General features: G+C 46.2%; 1 protein-coding gene across 1 annotated transcript in view; it reads left to right on the forward strand.

Moving 5' to 3' along the window:
- CIT (citron rho-interacting serine/threonine kinase) overlaps positions 1–15950 on the forward strand; it is a 136232-nt gene that overhangs the window by 79705 nt on the left and 40577 nt on the right. The window contains exons 24-25 of the mRNA XM_063144223.1: positions 7344–7541; positions 14442–14635. Of these exons, the coding sequence (XP_063000293.1) occupies positions 7344–7541; positions 14442–14635 (392 nt within the window). The remainder of the gene's footprint in view (positions 1–7343; positions 7542–14441; positions 14636–15950) is intronic.

Raw genomic sequence — 15950 nt, forward strand, 5'->3', positions numbered from 1 at the left:
AACCGGCTCGTTGGTTAGCTTTATTTTTTATTTTTAAACCGCTCACAGGGCAGTTCTGTGTTATGCTGAAGAGTTTGACAGAAGAGCTGGTGGGAGCCGAAAGGATGCTTGGAAACTTTTTCTTGTTCTCCTCGGGTCAGTGACAGTTTTGGAGAGGGTCTGGATGGTTGCCCAGGCTTTACGTGGGTCTGTGCCCGAGTGGCGAATCCACAGGTGTTAGACAAAGGATAAGGAAGATGTAGCAAGTGGCCCAAAATTGCTACTAATGCAGCCTTGGCTCCTTTTTTTTTTTTAATAATTTTTATTTTTAAAACATCCAAACAATACAACAATACAATATGAAACAATGCCCCATAATACATAAACAATTTAATAAACATATGTTCTAACTTAATTCCATTTAACATAACATAATTAACCTAAATGTGCTCCCTCCAACCCCGGGATCTTATTCATATTTCCAAAATCTCATTACTTCCTCTGGAGGTGTTTTCCCTCAGCCTTGGCTCCTGAGGGAGGAGGCAGAGGTCCGGTTCGCAGGTAACAACTTAACTATGGGTTAAATCGCCACACGCTTGCGCTGCCCGTCGTCTGCTGGCCACTTCTGCTCTGCATCCGCTTTCATAAACAACCCTGTTCCTGTGTCGTTTGATGAGACATGTGAACTGAGAACTCCGGGTTGTTGGAGGGACAAAGTCTGAACCCATTGTTTGTTGTTTGGTTAAAACCCTAGGTTGTTTGTCCCTCAACAAACGAGGTGTCCTTGGGTTGTTTATGAAAGTGGAAGAGGAAGTGGTGACTGCACAGGAGGCAGCGTCCTCATTCTGGTTCCATGCCATAGTCTTGCACTGTGGGAGAGCCCACAAATAGGACTAGAACGCATGCACTCACCTTTAATGGGTGGAAGTTGTGATGTTTTGTGGGTTGCACGGACATCTTGAACCCATTTGGGGGGGGGCGGAATGTACATCCGCAGCGTGCAGGTTTTATTTATTTGAACCCGGAACCAAGTAGGCGATCCTGCTATAAGCGGCTTAATATTTTGTCTCTGAACGACCTGCTGAGTTGAGCCATAGGATGGAGGTGTACGTGTAAGGGTCGAGAAAGCAAATATGGGAAGCTAAGCAATGTCTTACGGCTTCGTATCCACCAGACGCCAGCTCCTGTTTGCTCAAGTCTGCCTTTGCCTTTGGTACATGCTCATTTCAGCTCTGCAAGCAATTGCTTGTCTCAGTCAGTGCAGTTAAGGGAAAAGTGTGCATGTTGTTTCCCTAGGAAGTTTAAACATAGCCTTCTCATTAGATCCTCACTGTTTTATTTGCCGTGCCTAAACCTTTGGTACATTGATAGTGGAGACTTTGTTTTGAGCCCCTGCTGTGACGTTTCTTGACAGAGGAAGTAGCACCATGCAGTCATTCTACTAGCTGAAAAAGTCTGATAAAAATCCAAGACTGTTTGGTCTTGGGTAAGGTTGTATGAGTCATGCGACCATATTGTGCTGTGTGTATATATATATAGTGACCATAACGCATTAGGACTCCGAAACTCTGCTTATATCCCTTCCTCAAGCAATATGTCTGTTGTATGATGCTGTTCCCCAGAGCCTGGGAGAGGTGAAGATATGGCCTCCCTAAGCTACAAAAAAATTACCCTTTCCACATTGTGTTCAGCGGCCCAGGCACTGGTCTCTGTGTTTGTCTCCGGTTCGCATGGTTTATCTTGTTGGGGTGGATATTCAAGGCAAAGCTGCTGCCTTTCTGTTTTCACTCTTCAACCTAGCGTGTTCGAGACATACTGCAGCCTCTTAAACCTTTCACACCTTCCTGCTGCCTCTCAGGTGGGGGGAAACTGTAAACAACCTTTGTCCTTCAAACGTAGGTTTATGCTTTGAGCGGCTGGTAGAGTTGTTGCAATGTGGAATTAAAAGACACACACACACCACACCACCCAGGAGAATATTGCTTTATTTTGCAATTTCTATAGAAAATCTGTGTATGTTCTGCTGGTGCTTTAGAAGGCTTCCTTTCACATTCATGTAGCCTTCCACATTCATGCCCACAAAACGTACTGGTTCACTCCCCACATCTACCATCTACATCAAGTTTCTGTTGAGTTTTTCTTGCCTAGTCCCCTGTAGGTAAGTTTTGCTTGCCACAGGTGAGTGGTTATTAGCAAGCTGGTGATTTATGAGTCTCCTAAATATGTTCTCCTTGCGTAGATTGGGTTGTGGATGGTGATAAAGGATGTGTCTGCTGTTTTTGTAGAGCTGTATGAGTACTATCTTCTCCAATTCTGCAATCTTAATCTGTAACTTTTAAAATGTTCCGTTCTCATTATTCAGTCTTCTGCTTCCCCATCCACCCCAATAAAAGAAGTCCTGTTTAGACAAACTCTCAAAGTGTGATAGCATCTACTCAAGTGCTCTGCATGTGGTTGCGTTTTGAGATAGGACTCAGCTGAAGTGTTGCTTTCCTACAAGGTGGGACCTGTAATTTCCCCTAGAGATATAAGGAGTCATTGGCCAAGATCCAGAGAACTATTGGAGGCACGCCCATGGAGATGGCGTTCTGACCGTTGAGCAGCAGGCTTTCTTACCATTCACAAACTGCCTTTTTGAACTGATCCACCTGCTTTTCCCATTTCCAAAATTCACTTGCCATTCTTTGTTGGTTTTGGTAGAATGCGAGCAGAAATAGCTGCATAGTTCTTTGGGTGCCAGTGCTTTGCATTTAAAGCAATAGTTAATGTACAGTTGGTTCCTCCTTAATATTATCTAGGAAAGAAGTAATAATAGAATGTTTAAACTTTGGAAACTGCCTTTCTGAAAGTGTTCTTAAGGCGATTTATTGGTAAAAGCAATAATAGGCTAAAAAGCGTAAATCTAAAATCCATAAAAACAGACATCTAGTGAAATAGCACAACAGTAGGAAAGGAAGCATTGTAGCTAACAAAAGCATTAAGGAGTCAAAGTTGGGAGTGAATTAGCAAGTTTATATCAGACTTTTAATCCTTATAGAAGAAGGAATTCCATTCCGGTGGCCTCCCTGGAATTCCTTAACATTAACTGTTGTATGACAGTGTTGTTTACAATGAGATTTGAGGGCTCTGTATAGGGCCTGTTCAGACAACGCGCTAAGCCATGGTTAGGCCACTAACCCTTTTGTAGCAAATGGTTAGTGATCATGTTTAAACTATGGTTACGTAGCCACCATGGTTAGGAATGGTCACACGACACGCTACGTCATGGTGGGCCTCTTCAGAAGACACCGTAAACCTTTTGGTTAAGCAGCAGGGTTTAAGGTGTCTGGTGCGATGCACTTTGCTAAACCCTGCTCATTTGCTAACCACAGTTGGACTGTCTGCAGCAGGGTTAGCAGCTCTAACCATGGCTTAAAGTGTTGTGTGCGACGGCACGGCTTGTGGTTAGTGCTAACCCCAGAGAACCACAGTTTTGCTAACCACGGAGCCTGAAGTGTCATCTGAACAGGCCCAATGTTTAGCTCAAACACTTAACCACCATAGCTTAGAGTGTTGTCTGAACAGGGTCATGGACTGAATTATGAAGATAAACTCAGCTCAGAGCTTCTTCCCCAACTTTTCTGTTGTTGGTAACCTTGAAAGTATCAAGATGAGGTTGGAAGCTACATGTTCCCTCTCTCCATTAACCTAGAACTCTCCCTTTGGTTAGTGAGGCAGATTAATTCTTGTAACCACTGACTGTTTTCCCACTTTTTTTTTTTGCTCACCATGACCCAGGCTTTGCTCCAGGCATCTGTCTCTGCATGTCTCACCTTGCATTATGATTGCTTGACTATGATTGCTTAACTCCCTGCTGGGAGTTAATACGTACGTGGAAAATTGCATTGAATAATCTGTCATTAACTTTCTCGCCTACGAAGGGTCGGAGGGCATGTTGGTGGGTGGGGATCTGTTACCAAAAGACCTGCCATGCTAGATCAGGGCGAAGGACCCTTGAGTCTAGCACCTTCCCCCAGCAGCGACCAGCCAAATGACTCAGTCAGAAGACTGATGATGCATTGCCATCAGAGGTATACCGCCTCTGAATATAAGCACTTCCATTTTATTTTTCATGGTTTAATAGCTCTATCAATGGTTATCTGCCTATGCTAGTCGCCATGACAATATCCTTTGGGAATGAGTTCCATAACTAGCTCTGCATTTGTATGAGAAAAATGCTTGTTTGCCCTTTGTTCTACTGCCTGTTTTTCTAGATAATATGAATTCTAGTGTGTTAAGAGAGATTTTTTTTTTAAAAAAAAAGCATATTCTGTTCATTTCGTTCCAATCCCTTTCAGCTTGTAGCAGCATGAGAGAGCTTTCAGTACCAAGCATCGATTCACAGTGCTTAGTCCAAGCTATTTAGAAATCGAATAAAATCTGGGTTCATGTGTAAAGGTTCTGCTTTGATAGCGAGCAGTAAGACCTTTCTATCAGCTTGCAATTTCAGAATTATTTCGTGAATCTCCAAATGGCTCAATGCTAACAGAAATCCCTAATATCCAGGAAGGAGCCATTTTCAATCGACTGTTCTGCCAAACTCTGAAAGCTGCAAGCAATTGGTATCTAGGGGAAAAATGGAAGATGAAGCCTTGTGCTCTGTAGCAAATGAAATAAAATAAATGTTGACATCTTCTCGAAGAGAGGAAGAAGAGGCAAGCTGTAAGGCTCCTTGAAAGTAGCAATCTATTACGGGAAGAATGCCCAATCCGTTTTCAGGGTTAGACTACTTGCAGACCTCCAGGTTTTTGGCCTACAACTCCCAGCAGCCCAAGTAAGCATAGCCAATGGTGAGGGATCATGGTGGTTGTAGGCCAAAACATCCAGAAGTGCAAGGCAGGTGAGCATTCATGGTGAACATAAAGGAACAAATGGTCTCATGGTGCGGAAAACAACTTCATTGATGAAAAGCCCAGACCTTTTCATCAATAAAATTGTTTTCTGCATCCAGAGACTATTCTCTCCTTTTGCATGGAAAACATTTAGAGCTCCCCCCACCCCCAAGTTGTCCATCCCTGGTAGATCAATGGTTATCTTCAGGAGCAAAGTGCATCAGCTTGTGGCCGCTGTTTTGATGTGGCCCTAATTTTTTTTCTCAATGTCTTCCTCTAACCATCCATTGGAAGGTGCAGTTAGCTTTCAGTGGCCCCGTTCAGACAACACGCTAAACCATGCTGCTTAACCACAAAATGGTTAACGGAATTTTGTGGTTAAGCAGCATGGTTTAGCGTGTTGTCTGAACGGGGCCAATATGTTATGTGGAAACGAACCTTCACCTGCCCACGCCCCGTACTGTAGCTTCTTCACTGCAGAAATACATATTACGGTGGCATGTTTTACGATGGAACCGTGGTTCTACCTTTCAGAACGGGCTCACCTTTAAGTGGTAATCTAAGGCCCACTTTTACCTGGGTTTTATTTTCCTATTTGAGTTGGTTCTCACCTACTCTTCTCCCCCCCCCTTCCCATTCTTACACCAATGTGAAGAAAATGTTGCCGGTGTTGCCATTCCAACCACCAGTACAAGACCAGAGGGTTAGAGCAGTTTTTCCAATGTATTCCTGCCAGTTACAGCTAGTGTTGCATCATGTGTGTGGGGTAGGATTGTGTGACCAGGTATTAAAATGCAGCAGAACTTTCCTTATTCGGAAGTTAACAGTAGTTTTCTATTCTAAACAAAGCGTTATTCTTTTGTTTGAAATTCCCCCTGTCTCCCCTGTCTTATGCCAAGAACCAGTTACCTAGGGAGCTTGTGGGCTCTCCCTCACTAGAGGCCTTTAAGAAACAGCTGGGCAGCCATCTGTCAGGGATGCTTTAAGGTGGATTCCTGCACTGAGCAGGGGGTTGGACTCCATGGCCTTATAGGCCCCTTCCAACTCTGCTCTTCTATGATAAAGTTGGAGTCCTCAGAGTAGGGGCAGGATCTCTTCTCGATCATCCCAGAATGCAGGACACAGAATAATGGGCTCAGGAAGCCACATTCTGGCTGGACATCAGGAAAAACATCCTGATTGTAAGAGCAGTACGACAATGGTGCGAATGACCTAAGGAGGTTGTGGGCTCTCCCACATAAGAGGCCTTGAAGAGGCAGCTGGACAGGCATCTGTCAGGGATGCTTTAAGGTGGGTTCCTGCATTGAGCAGGGGGTTGGACTCGATGGCCTTATAGGCCCCTTCCAACTCTACTATTCTATGATTCTCTACCAACAAGTGCAGTGGAATACAAAGGCATAAAGCAGGGTGAGGTGTTTCAGTGTAGACAGCACTGCTTTAAATAATGGGCAACACCTGATTTCATAAAAGCATCACTGCCTTGTTGTTTTCAGTCACTGAATGCTTATATTAGCTTTCCCCTATAATCTGTTTTGCTGCAGGACATTTCTCATTGTTGTCCATAACTCTGCTAACAACAGAATCCGGTCTTTCCCAAATCTTACTGTGGGAGGGGTCGGGATTTGTTTCCTTACTGTTCTTCCTTGAAAGCTAGTTTCCCCTTTCTTCAGATAGGGCAATGGAAGGTTTGGAGAGAGAAATCAGTTTGCTTATGCCCTTTTTCACAATGTGCCAGATGTGGAGACAGGGCCCTTATGCTGCTGGCTGGCAGTTCATTGCTGTGGCCACAACGGTGCGCTCTCAAACCCGTGTCATAGACTGCAAAGTAAAATGTTACTTTGTGCACTAAATTATGCATGTGGAGAATGTGGATAGGGAGAAGTTTTTGACCCTCTCCCATAATACTAGAACCCAAAGGGGTCATCCCATGAAGCTGGTTGGTGGGAGCTCCAGGACAGATAAAAGGAAGGACTTCTTCACCCAGTGCAGAGTTAAACTGTGGAACTCACTACCACAAGATGTAGTGGTAGCCACCAATTTGGATGGCTTTAAAAGGGGGTTGAATAAATACTTGGAGGAGAATGGCTACTAGTCCTGATAGATATGTGCTACCTCCAGTATCCAAGGCAGTAAGCCTTTATACATGAGTTGCTGGGGAACATGGGTGGGAGGGTGCTATTGCACCCGTGTCCTGCTTGTGGGTTCCTGGTCGACAGCTGGACTAGATGGATCCTTGGTCTGATCCAGCAGGGCTCCTCTTATGTTATATTGCAAAAGGTTTTGTACATGAAGATTAAATTTAGTTTAAACTTAATATTCAAGCAAGCGCCAAATTAGTTTCTACTGTAAGAGTTAGGCATGTGGCCAGTCAGTAAGACGCCGTGATGAATTTTACGGCAACCCTTTGGTTAGGTTTCTGGGTTTGACTTTCAGAAGACGTGGCTGGTCTCCATTTATCTGAGATTTTCCGGCTTCTTACTCTTTTTTCTTTAGGTGATAACGGACTTGGAAGAACAGCTGAACCAGCTGAGTGAGGACAACGCGGAGCTGAACAACCAGAATTTCTTTCTGTCCAAGCAGCTAGACGAGGCGTCAGGAGCCGGCGATGAGGTGGTCCAGTTGCGAAGCGAAGTCGACCACCTTCGTCGCGAGATCACGGAGCGAGAGATGCAGCTCACCAGTCAGAAACAAGTAAGCGTTCAGAAGTGACCCTTTAAAGATCGGCTTTTTAAGCCCCCCCCCCCCCCCCGGGGCCAATGTGAAGATGATTGTGTGCTTACAAATACTCCGTCACTGAAGAATGAAAGGGCTTGAAGTTTTTACCCCCTTGCCTTGAGGCGGAACATTTGGGACGCCAGTCCCCTCTTGCCAATTGAGGCACACAGTCTAGACAACAGAATTAGAAAATGTAAGATTTTCTTGGCTGGATTGGACTTGTAGGCCATAATCGTGGCCAAGTGCAGGGCCAGACGGTCGAATGGACAGAATCGCCTTGGAGCACAGTAGAGGATACAGCCCAGTTTTATTGGCACAGTTTCTCACCACACAAGGTGCAGTAATCAAGTGGCCCACAGTCCTGAATGGCCCATCCTGGAGCATTCAACCCCAAGTCAGGGCCTAGAAGTTTTCTAGAATGGCTGCTTTGATGGGTGCAGCACTTGGGCTCTTCCATGCCATGTGATGGCAAGCACCTTAGCCGTCTAATCCTGCTCCCTTTTTTCTAATGCTCTTTTATACACATTTTTAGTGATAATGGCTTTACCTGCAGGGTAGCTCATCCCTTCACTATGCTGTTCTTCTGAGGGCCCGTTCAGAAGACACCTTAAACCACGGCTTTAACCATGGTGGTTAAGCCAGAAAGCCAGGCCGTGTTCAGGAGACACCTTAAACCACGGCTTTAAACATGGTGGTTAAGCCAGAAAGCCAGGCCGTGTTCAGGAGACACTTTAAACCACGGCTTTAACCATGGTGGTTAAGCCAGAAAGCCAGGCCGTGTTCAGAAGACACCTTAAACCACGGCTTTAACTATGGTGGTTAAGCCAGAAAGCCAGGCCATGTTGAGAAGACACCTTAAACCACGGCTTTAACCATGGTGGTTAAGCCAGAAAGCCAGGCCGTGTTCAGGAGACACCTTAAACCACGGCTTTAACCATGGTGGTTAAGCCAGAAAGCCAGGCCGTGTTCAGAAGACACCTTAAACCACAGCTTTAACCATGGTGGTTAAGCCAGAAAGCCAGGCCGTGTTCAGAAGACACCTTAAACCACAGCTTTAACCATGGTGGTTAAGCCAGAAAGCCAGGCCGTGTTCAGGAGACACCTTAAACCACGGCTTTAACCATGGTGGTTAAGCCAGAAAGCCAGGCCGTGTTCAGAAGACACCTTAAACCACAGCTTTAACCATGGTGGTTAAGCCAGAAAGCCGGGCCGTGTTCAGAAGACACCTTAAACCACGGCTTTAACCATGGTGGTTAAGCCAGAAAGCCAGGCCATGTTCAGAAGACACCTTAAACCATGGCTTTAACCATGGTGGTTAAGCCAGAAAGCCAGGCCGTGTTCAGAAGACACTTTAAACCACGGCTTTAACCATGGTGGTTAAGCCAGAAAGCCAGGCCGTGTTCAGAAGACACCTTAAACCACGACTTTAACCACGGTGGTTAAGCCAGAAAGCCAGGCCGTGTTCAGAAGACACCTTAAACCACGTCTTCTGAATACAGTCTGGCTTTCTGGCTTAACCACTATGGTTAAAGCCGTGGTTTAAAGTGTCTTCTGAACGGGGCCTGAGTCTGTGCAAAAGTTCTTAAGTGAGCGGAAATGAAACATGTTGACTCAGTTCACACTGCACAAGGGTGGTTAAGAAGCTTGTTAACCACTCCCTTGTGTGCCGCCCCGATTTACCGAATTACCCTCGGCGTGCGCGGCTTGTCATAACATCCAAACCCAGTGAGGATGGGTAGCTTATTCGAGGGCTGCTGGGTGGCTTGTTAACCACCCTAGCTATTTTTTTAGTGATTTATTTACAATATTTGTATACCGCTTCCCATTCATAATTTCCGAGCAGTGTACAAGATGACATAAAAACAGACTAAAACACCTTAAAATAGATTTTTAAAAGAAGCAAAATGAAAAGTGAACTATGAACCGCGGCTGGCCATTAAGGAAAGGCTTCCTGGAGCAATGCCATTTTCAGGAGGTGCTGAAAGGAATACAAAGTTGGCACCCGCCTGACCTCCAGAGGCAGGGAATTCCATAGGAGGGGGGGGCACCACACTGAAGGCTCTTCCCCTGGTGAACTCCAGTCGGAGGATGGGTCTATGTGGAACCCCCAGGAGCGCATGAGGGAGTAGGGAGATGACCTCAGATGACCTCAGTGACTGGGCAGGTTGGTAGGGGAGAAGGCACGCTCTCAGCTACCCATCTTCACTGGGTTTGGATGTCACAATAAATAGCATCCTTGTGTCATGCAAACCAGGCCTTGGTTTCAGTCAAGAGTACACTGGACATTTTCCCAATTGACCCAGTTGGCCACCTCCATTTCCTGCTTCCTCAATTTTGGGGTTAGATCAAGGCTGGTGAAGCGAGCAACTTAGCAAACAGCCTAGTAAGCCGCCTTTGCCTCCTCTCCTGCTTCAGCCAGCTACATAGCTGGCTAACGACCTGCGTACATGGCGTCTAGGTCTACAGACCACGTTCTCTGTAGTCCATTATTCTGTTTTCAGCAATGGGGTTGCCTGGGCAGTGAGCCAGGGGCTTCTGGGCACTCACAAGCAGGATTCTTGCCATTTGTCCTCAGCATCTGGTATTCAGGGGCTCGCTCCCCCATCCTGGACAAATAGCTTTCATCCATCCTGACAAATAGTTGTCGACAGACGTATATTATCCATGAATCTGTTCAGTCCTTCTCTTCTTTGAAGACCCAGAAATGGTTGCTGCAAGCTTTAGCACATTCCTTAAGTTTAATTATGTGCTGTGTGAAAACTTTCTTTCTTCCACCATCCCTGAATCTACTGTCAGTCCGCTTCAATGGGCGACCCTGGGTTCCAGAGGGGGGGGGGGGAAAGAACGAAGCCAGTTTCTCTGCCCACTTTCACCGCCCCATTTATAATTTTGTAAATCATGATCATGTTCTCCCCGCGCCCTCGTTTTGTCTTGTTTTTCTAATCTAAAAAGACCAAAGCAAATTAACCTTTCCATGTGAGGAAGGTTTCCCAACCACTTGATTATTTTAATTGCCCCCTTTCTGGATGTTTTCCAGCAAGATAGGAGTGAAGCAAGATCTGTAGAAGATCTGTGGTGCCATTTTGCAACTTCTAAAAAAATATTTTTTACTCTAAGGCAGGCAGCCTTGGGGGCTCTGTTTTTTTTATAAATTGGTACAGCAGTGCTGGGGGAATCGAGTGTTTAACTCCCCCGGCCCCAAGCCATTATTATTATTGTTATTATTATCATTATCATTATCTTTCTTGCTCATGGCGGTTTTCTAGACCAGCGGTTCTCAACCTGTGGGTCGGGACCCCTTTGGGGGTCGAATGACCCTTTCACAGGGGTCGCCTAAGACCATTGGAAAACACATATTTCCGATGGCCTTAGGAAACTGTATTGACTGAACTATGTCATGTATCATCTTTTGTATTATTAAAGCTAGTGTTATGTATTATTTTCATTAGCAAACCATCCCATGACAATGGATCGTGTAGAGAAGAACGAAAATAATTTAATGGTTGGGGGTCACCACAACATGAGGAACTGTATTAAAGGGTTGCAGCATTAGGAAGGTTGAGAACCACTGTTCTAGACGGACATATCATCATCATCATCATCATCATCATCATTTACATTTCTATACTGCCCCATAGCTGAAGTTCTCTAGGCTTTGAATGTTAATATCAGCACTTTGAATCGGGCTTGGACATGGACTGGCAGCCGGTGCAGATGGAAAAGGACTGGCATAATATGATTTCGTTGGCCAGTCCCCATTAACATTCTCGCTGCCCTATTTTGGACCAGCTGAAGTTTCCGGACCGTTTTCAAAGGCAGCCCCATGTATAATGCATTGCAGTCCCCCAGATGCAAGATTACCAGAGCATGCATAACTGTACGTAGGCTATCTCTGTCCAGATAAGGATGTAGTTAGTATATCAGCTTAGCTGATGAAAGGTGTTCTGTGCTACCGCCTCCACCTCTGCCTCTAGTGATAATGCTGGATCTAAACACACTCCCAAACTACCAACTAGGCCCTTTAGAAGTCCTGTTTCCATTTATGCTAGTTCATGGTTCATGTAGAGCGTTGGCCAGTCTCTTCGGCTTCACTTTTATCCTACGTGAACGGAGAGTCTGACCTCGGACACACTCAACACCCTCTCTTCAACCGCTCAGTGCGGAGGAAGGCTCTGCTAGTGGGAAATGTAGCTGCGGCTAATGGGCTTCATGTTGAGGAGGCCCTGATAAGCTTCGGAGAAATGGCTGGTTTCCCCAAAACAAAGTTTGAAAAAGCATCGCCTTATGCCACATAGATTTATTGCTCTGACATAGTTGTGATTTGAAGTAGAAATACTCTATTCTCTGTAATAGATTCCTGTGCCACCCTTCAATTAAAACAAAATCAGGGGGGTTTGCAAAACAATATCATAAATATCAGTCAAACCAAACAGCAGCCCGTAAACAGTGGAAGACGGCGTTAAAGCAATCCATCAGAAATAATGAAAAACTCATCAGCGATTGAAAGCCTGGAAAAAGAAAAATGGACTTGGCCTGGTGCCTAGATAAGCCTCCCTGGGAATAGAATCCCACAAGCGGGCACCATCATTGAGAAGCCCCTCTTCCCCAGTTGCACGGGCATCCAGAAGACAGCCTCGGGCATCCGGATCGCATGGGCATCCAAAGAAGGCCTTGGGGTACATACGGGTTCCCACTGGCCGTGTTCGAGGACCATCCACTTAACAGGGCCATTGCGTTCTGCATCGTTTCATCCACTATGTCCATGGTCAACCTCAGAGGACAGGGCTGAGCCGGGTGAAGGCAATTATGGCCTCTTCAGTGGTGGAGCCTCAGTCCAGGCCACGGGCAAGACAAAGATGCAGGCTACCTGAGCTGCCCATACGCTGACCTCATATGCTGTTGTGAATAAGTTAACACAACTACTTAAAGACAACCCTGGCTGTGTAGGAGTTGAAGTTGGTGTCAGTACAAGAGGTGATAGACTTCCTTATGCTCTAGAATATAGACGTTCATACGGGAGAAGGCATAAAGTCTCCAGATCCTCATCTGTACAAGGTTTGAAAGGTGAGCACCTGCATTTTGAACAGTGAAGCTTTTTAAGCCTTTGTTCCTATTTATTTTGAACTAACTGCAGTTTCCAGCCAATCTTCAAAGGAAGCCCCATGCACAATGTATTACAGCACTTGGAGGCTACCGGGGCATGGCTAACTATGGCCAAGCTGTCGTTCTTCAGAAAATGTTGCAGCTGGTGCACTAGCAGCAACTGATGAAAGGTATTCCGTGCCCCGGAAGCCACTCGGGCCCCCAGTTACGAAGTTGGGTCAATGCGCCCCTCGAGCCTGTAGACCTGATCCCATCCAAAACGGGCTAGAGAGCACCTGCCTGTCTAGACAGACATTTACCGATGGTACCTTTGTCTACATGGGATTGAGTTTCAGTTCGTTGGCCCTTATCCAGTGTGTCACTGATTACAAGCAATGACAAAAGTCCCCCTTCCTCACTGGAATCCGATGTAAGGGAGAGCCCAAGCTGTTTGTGATCTGCATATTGACGACATCCAATTCCAAGGCCCTGGATAACCTCACTCGGTTTCATGGAGATGTTGAAAAGCAGAGGGGACAAGATGGAAGCCTGCAGGATGCATAGCATAGATGCTGCAGGGCCAAGCAATCGTTTCATTACCCCCAGCATCACCTTCTGGAACTGGCCCTCAGCCAAACCACCAAGCCACTGTATTCCCAGCTCCTAATCCAGAGAGTGTAACCAGATACTGTAGCTGATGGCCGCTGCGAGATCCAGGAAAATTGGAGGAGCGCACTCATCCCAATGCAAGTCATCCATCAGGGTGACTGAGGCAGTTTCTGCACTAAAACGAGGTTGAAATGGATCCAGATAATTGGAATTATTTAAGAATCCTTGGAGTTGCATGGCAGCCCCCTGCTTCCTCAGGAATGGGATATTTGCGACGAGCCAATACTTATTGCAATCCTTGGGTTCCAAATAGGATTCTTTTAGGATTGGTTTCACATCTGCCTCCATCAAGGCCGTTGGGTCTGCTGCTTCTTGTAAGGAGGATCCAGTCGGTCAACCCCCTTTTGCTAGATGTAATAGGCCCTGGGTGGCGAGGATCAAGAAAACACCTTGTCCATGTCCTCAGGCCACAATGACTGAAATCATCGTATAGCACACAACTAGACCACGCTTGGCATGTCCGTATGAACTGTAGCTCTAGTGGAGACCAGGCCGAGGTGGGTAAGCTGAGGTGACGTCCACAGATGTCATTTTTGACTTTCCCATCAGTGCCTACTCCAAATGTACTTGAGTCATGGAAATCCTCAGAGCAAAGACTCACAGACGTTGGCCAGAGGGAGCACAGCCTTCTCTGTTTTTGCACAGGTCACGGTTGGGTTAGGATGGAGTTTTTCTGAGCCACTGGTACAGTCGCATCAATTGCTCCAGTCCTGGCCACCGAGTTCAGGAATGGGCAACTTGTAGCCCTCCAGAGGTTTTGGCCTACAACTCCCATCAGCCCTAGGCAGCAGTGAGAAGTCATGGGAATTGTAGGCGAAAACATCTGGAGAGCCACAGGTCGCCTGTCCCTGACCTGTTTTTTTAAGCATTTTGCTTGCTTTCATAGCACCCCTTTTTCTGTTGACCTTAAAGGACTCCACAGGCCCAAATAGCCCTGATCCTTCCTTTTCCTTTGTTTTAGCTGCCTATGGGCCCAGGACAAGAGTGAGTACCACCAGCCACACTGTCTGTCTGTGTTCTTGTATTATACTTGGAGAGGCTCAGATATGAAGGCGTTTTATTTTCGCGCGGTGCAATGGTTTTGAGGTGGAAATTTGGAAAAATGATGAGAGGATTTGTTTTTAGACGATGGAGGCCTTAAAGACAACCTGCACAATGCTGGAAGAGCAAGTGATGGATCTGGAGGCTTTGAATGATGAACTCCTGGAGAAGGAGCGCCAGTGGGAGGCATGGAGAAACGTCCTGGGAGATGAAAAGACCCAGTTTGAATGCCGGGTTCGGGAGCTACAGAGAATGTTAGATACAGAGAAACAAAGCAGGTATGGGCTTTATTTCCGCATGCATTGTGTAACATAAAGCAATACGAGTTGGGGAAGAAAGTTCTGCCCCAGAACAAATGGGCACATCTGAAGGACTCTAATTTCAGGCACGGGCTGCTGTACCAATGCTTGCCTTCCTCTTTGTTAAGCGGCCGTCACGACTGAGTCCTGTCCCTGCCAGTTGGGATGGAGTCTTCCCACAGTGTCAGGTGGGGATTGGGCAGCGCTTCTGAGCCTTGCGCTGTACCTGGACGCTCAGGTGGCATCTGCAACCCACAGTGCCTTTTAGCAACGTGGTTAGTGCACTAGCTACATCTCTCTTTGAGGAAGGATCCTGCGGCCGCCATCACCCACGCCTCAGCAAAGTTAAGAGTTCTGTCATGTGCTCTATCAGGGGTTTGCCTTCTTAAAGCTACAGCTGGTTCAGAATTTGGCAGCCTGGCTACTGACAGGGACTTGCTGTCCTGAGCACACGATGCCAGTACGTAAGTGCACTGGCTTTGGGTTTGTTTTGGGTGCAATTCAAATTGGCGGCCAAAGCCCTGAGCAGTCTGGGACCAGCAAATTAGTATATCCTATTTATTTATTTTATTTATTTATTACATTTTTATACCGCCCAATAGCCGACGCTCTCTGGGCGGTTCACAAAAATTAAAACCACAATAAAACAACCAACAGGTTAAAAGCACAAATACAAAATACAGTATAAAACGCACAACCAGGATAAAACCACGCAGCAAAATTGATATAAGATTAAAATACAGAGTTAAAACAGTAAAATTTAAATTTAAGTTAAAATTAAGTGTTAAAATACTGGGAGAATAAAAAGGTCTTCAGCTGGCGACGAAAGCAGTACAGTGTAGGCGCCAGGCGGACCTCTCTGGGGAGCTCATTCCACAACTGGGGTGCCACAGCGGAGAAAGCCCTCCTTCTAGTAGCCACCTGCCTCACTTCCTTTGACAGGGGCTCACGGAGAAGGGCTCCTGTAGATTATCTTAAGGTCCGGGCAGATACATATGGGAGGCGTTCCTTCAAATAACCTGGCCCCATATCCTTCCCTGATGGTATAATGCAAGGGTGTAGAACCTCAGGCCCAGGGGCCAAATCTGGCCCTGCGAGGTTCCCCCGGATGCCCATATTGCTTTCCCAGGTCTCATCGTCCGTCTCCCCACCCCCAATTCTAAAAGGCCTCCTAAGACAATAAGAGCTCTAAGCTAAAGTATGCTAGTATTTTGGATATTTTGGCCCTGCCCCTTTTCACCTTTTGCCATGCCCCTTTTCGCCGTTGGCCCTGCCCACCACTAGAACGCGGCCC

The sequence above is a fragment of the Elgaria multicarinata genome, chromosome 18 (genome assembly GCF_023053635.1).
Source record: "Elgaria multicarinata webbii isolate HBS135686 ecotype San Diego chromosome 18, rElgMul1.1.pri, whole genome shotgun sequence".
Lineage (NCBI taxonomy): Eukaryota > Metazoa > Chordata > Lepidosauria > Squamata > Anguidae > Elgaria > Elgaria multicarinata.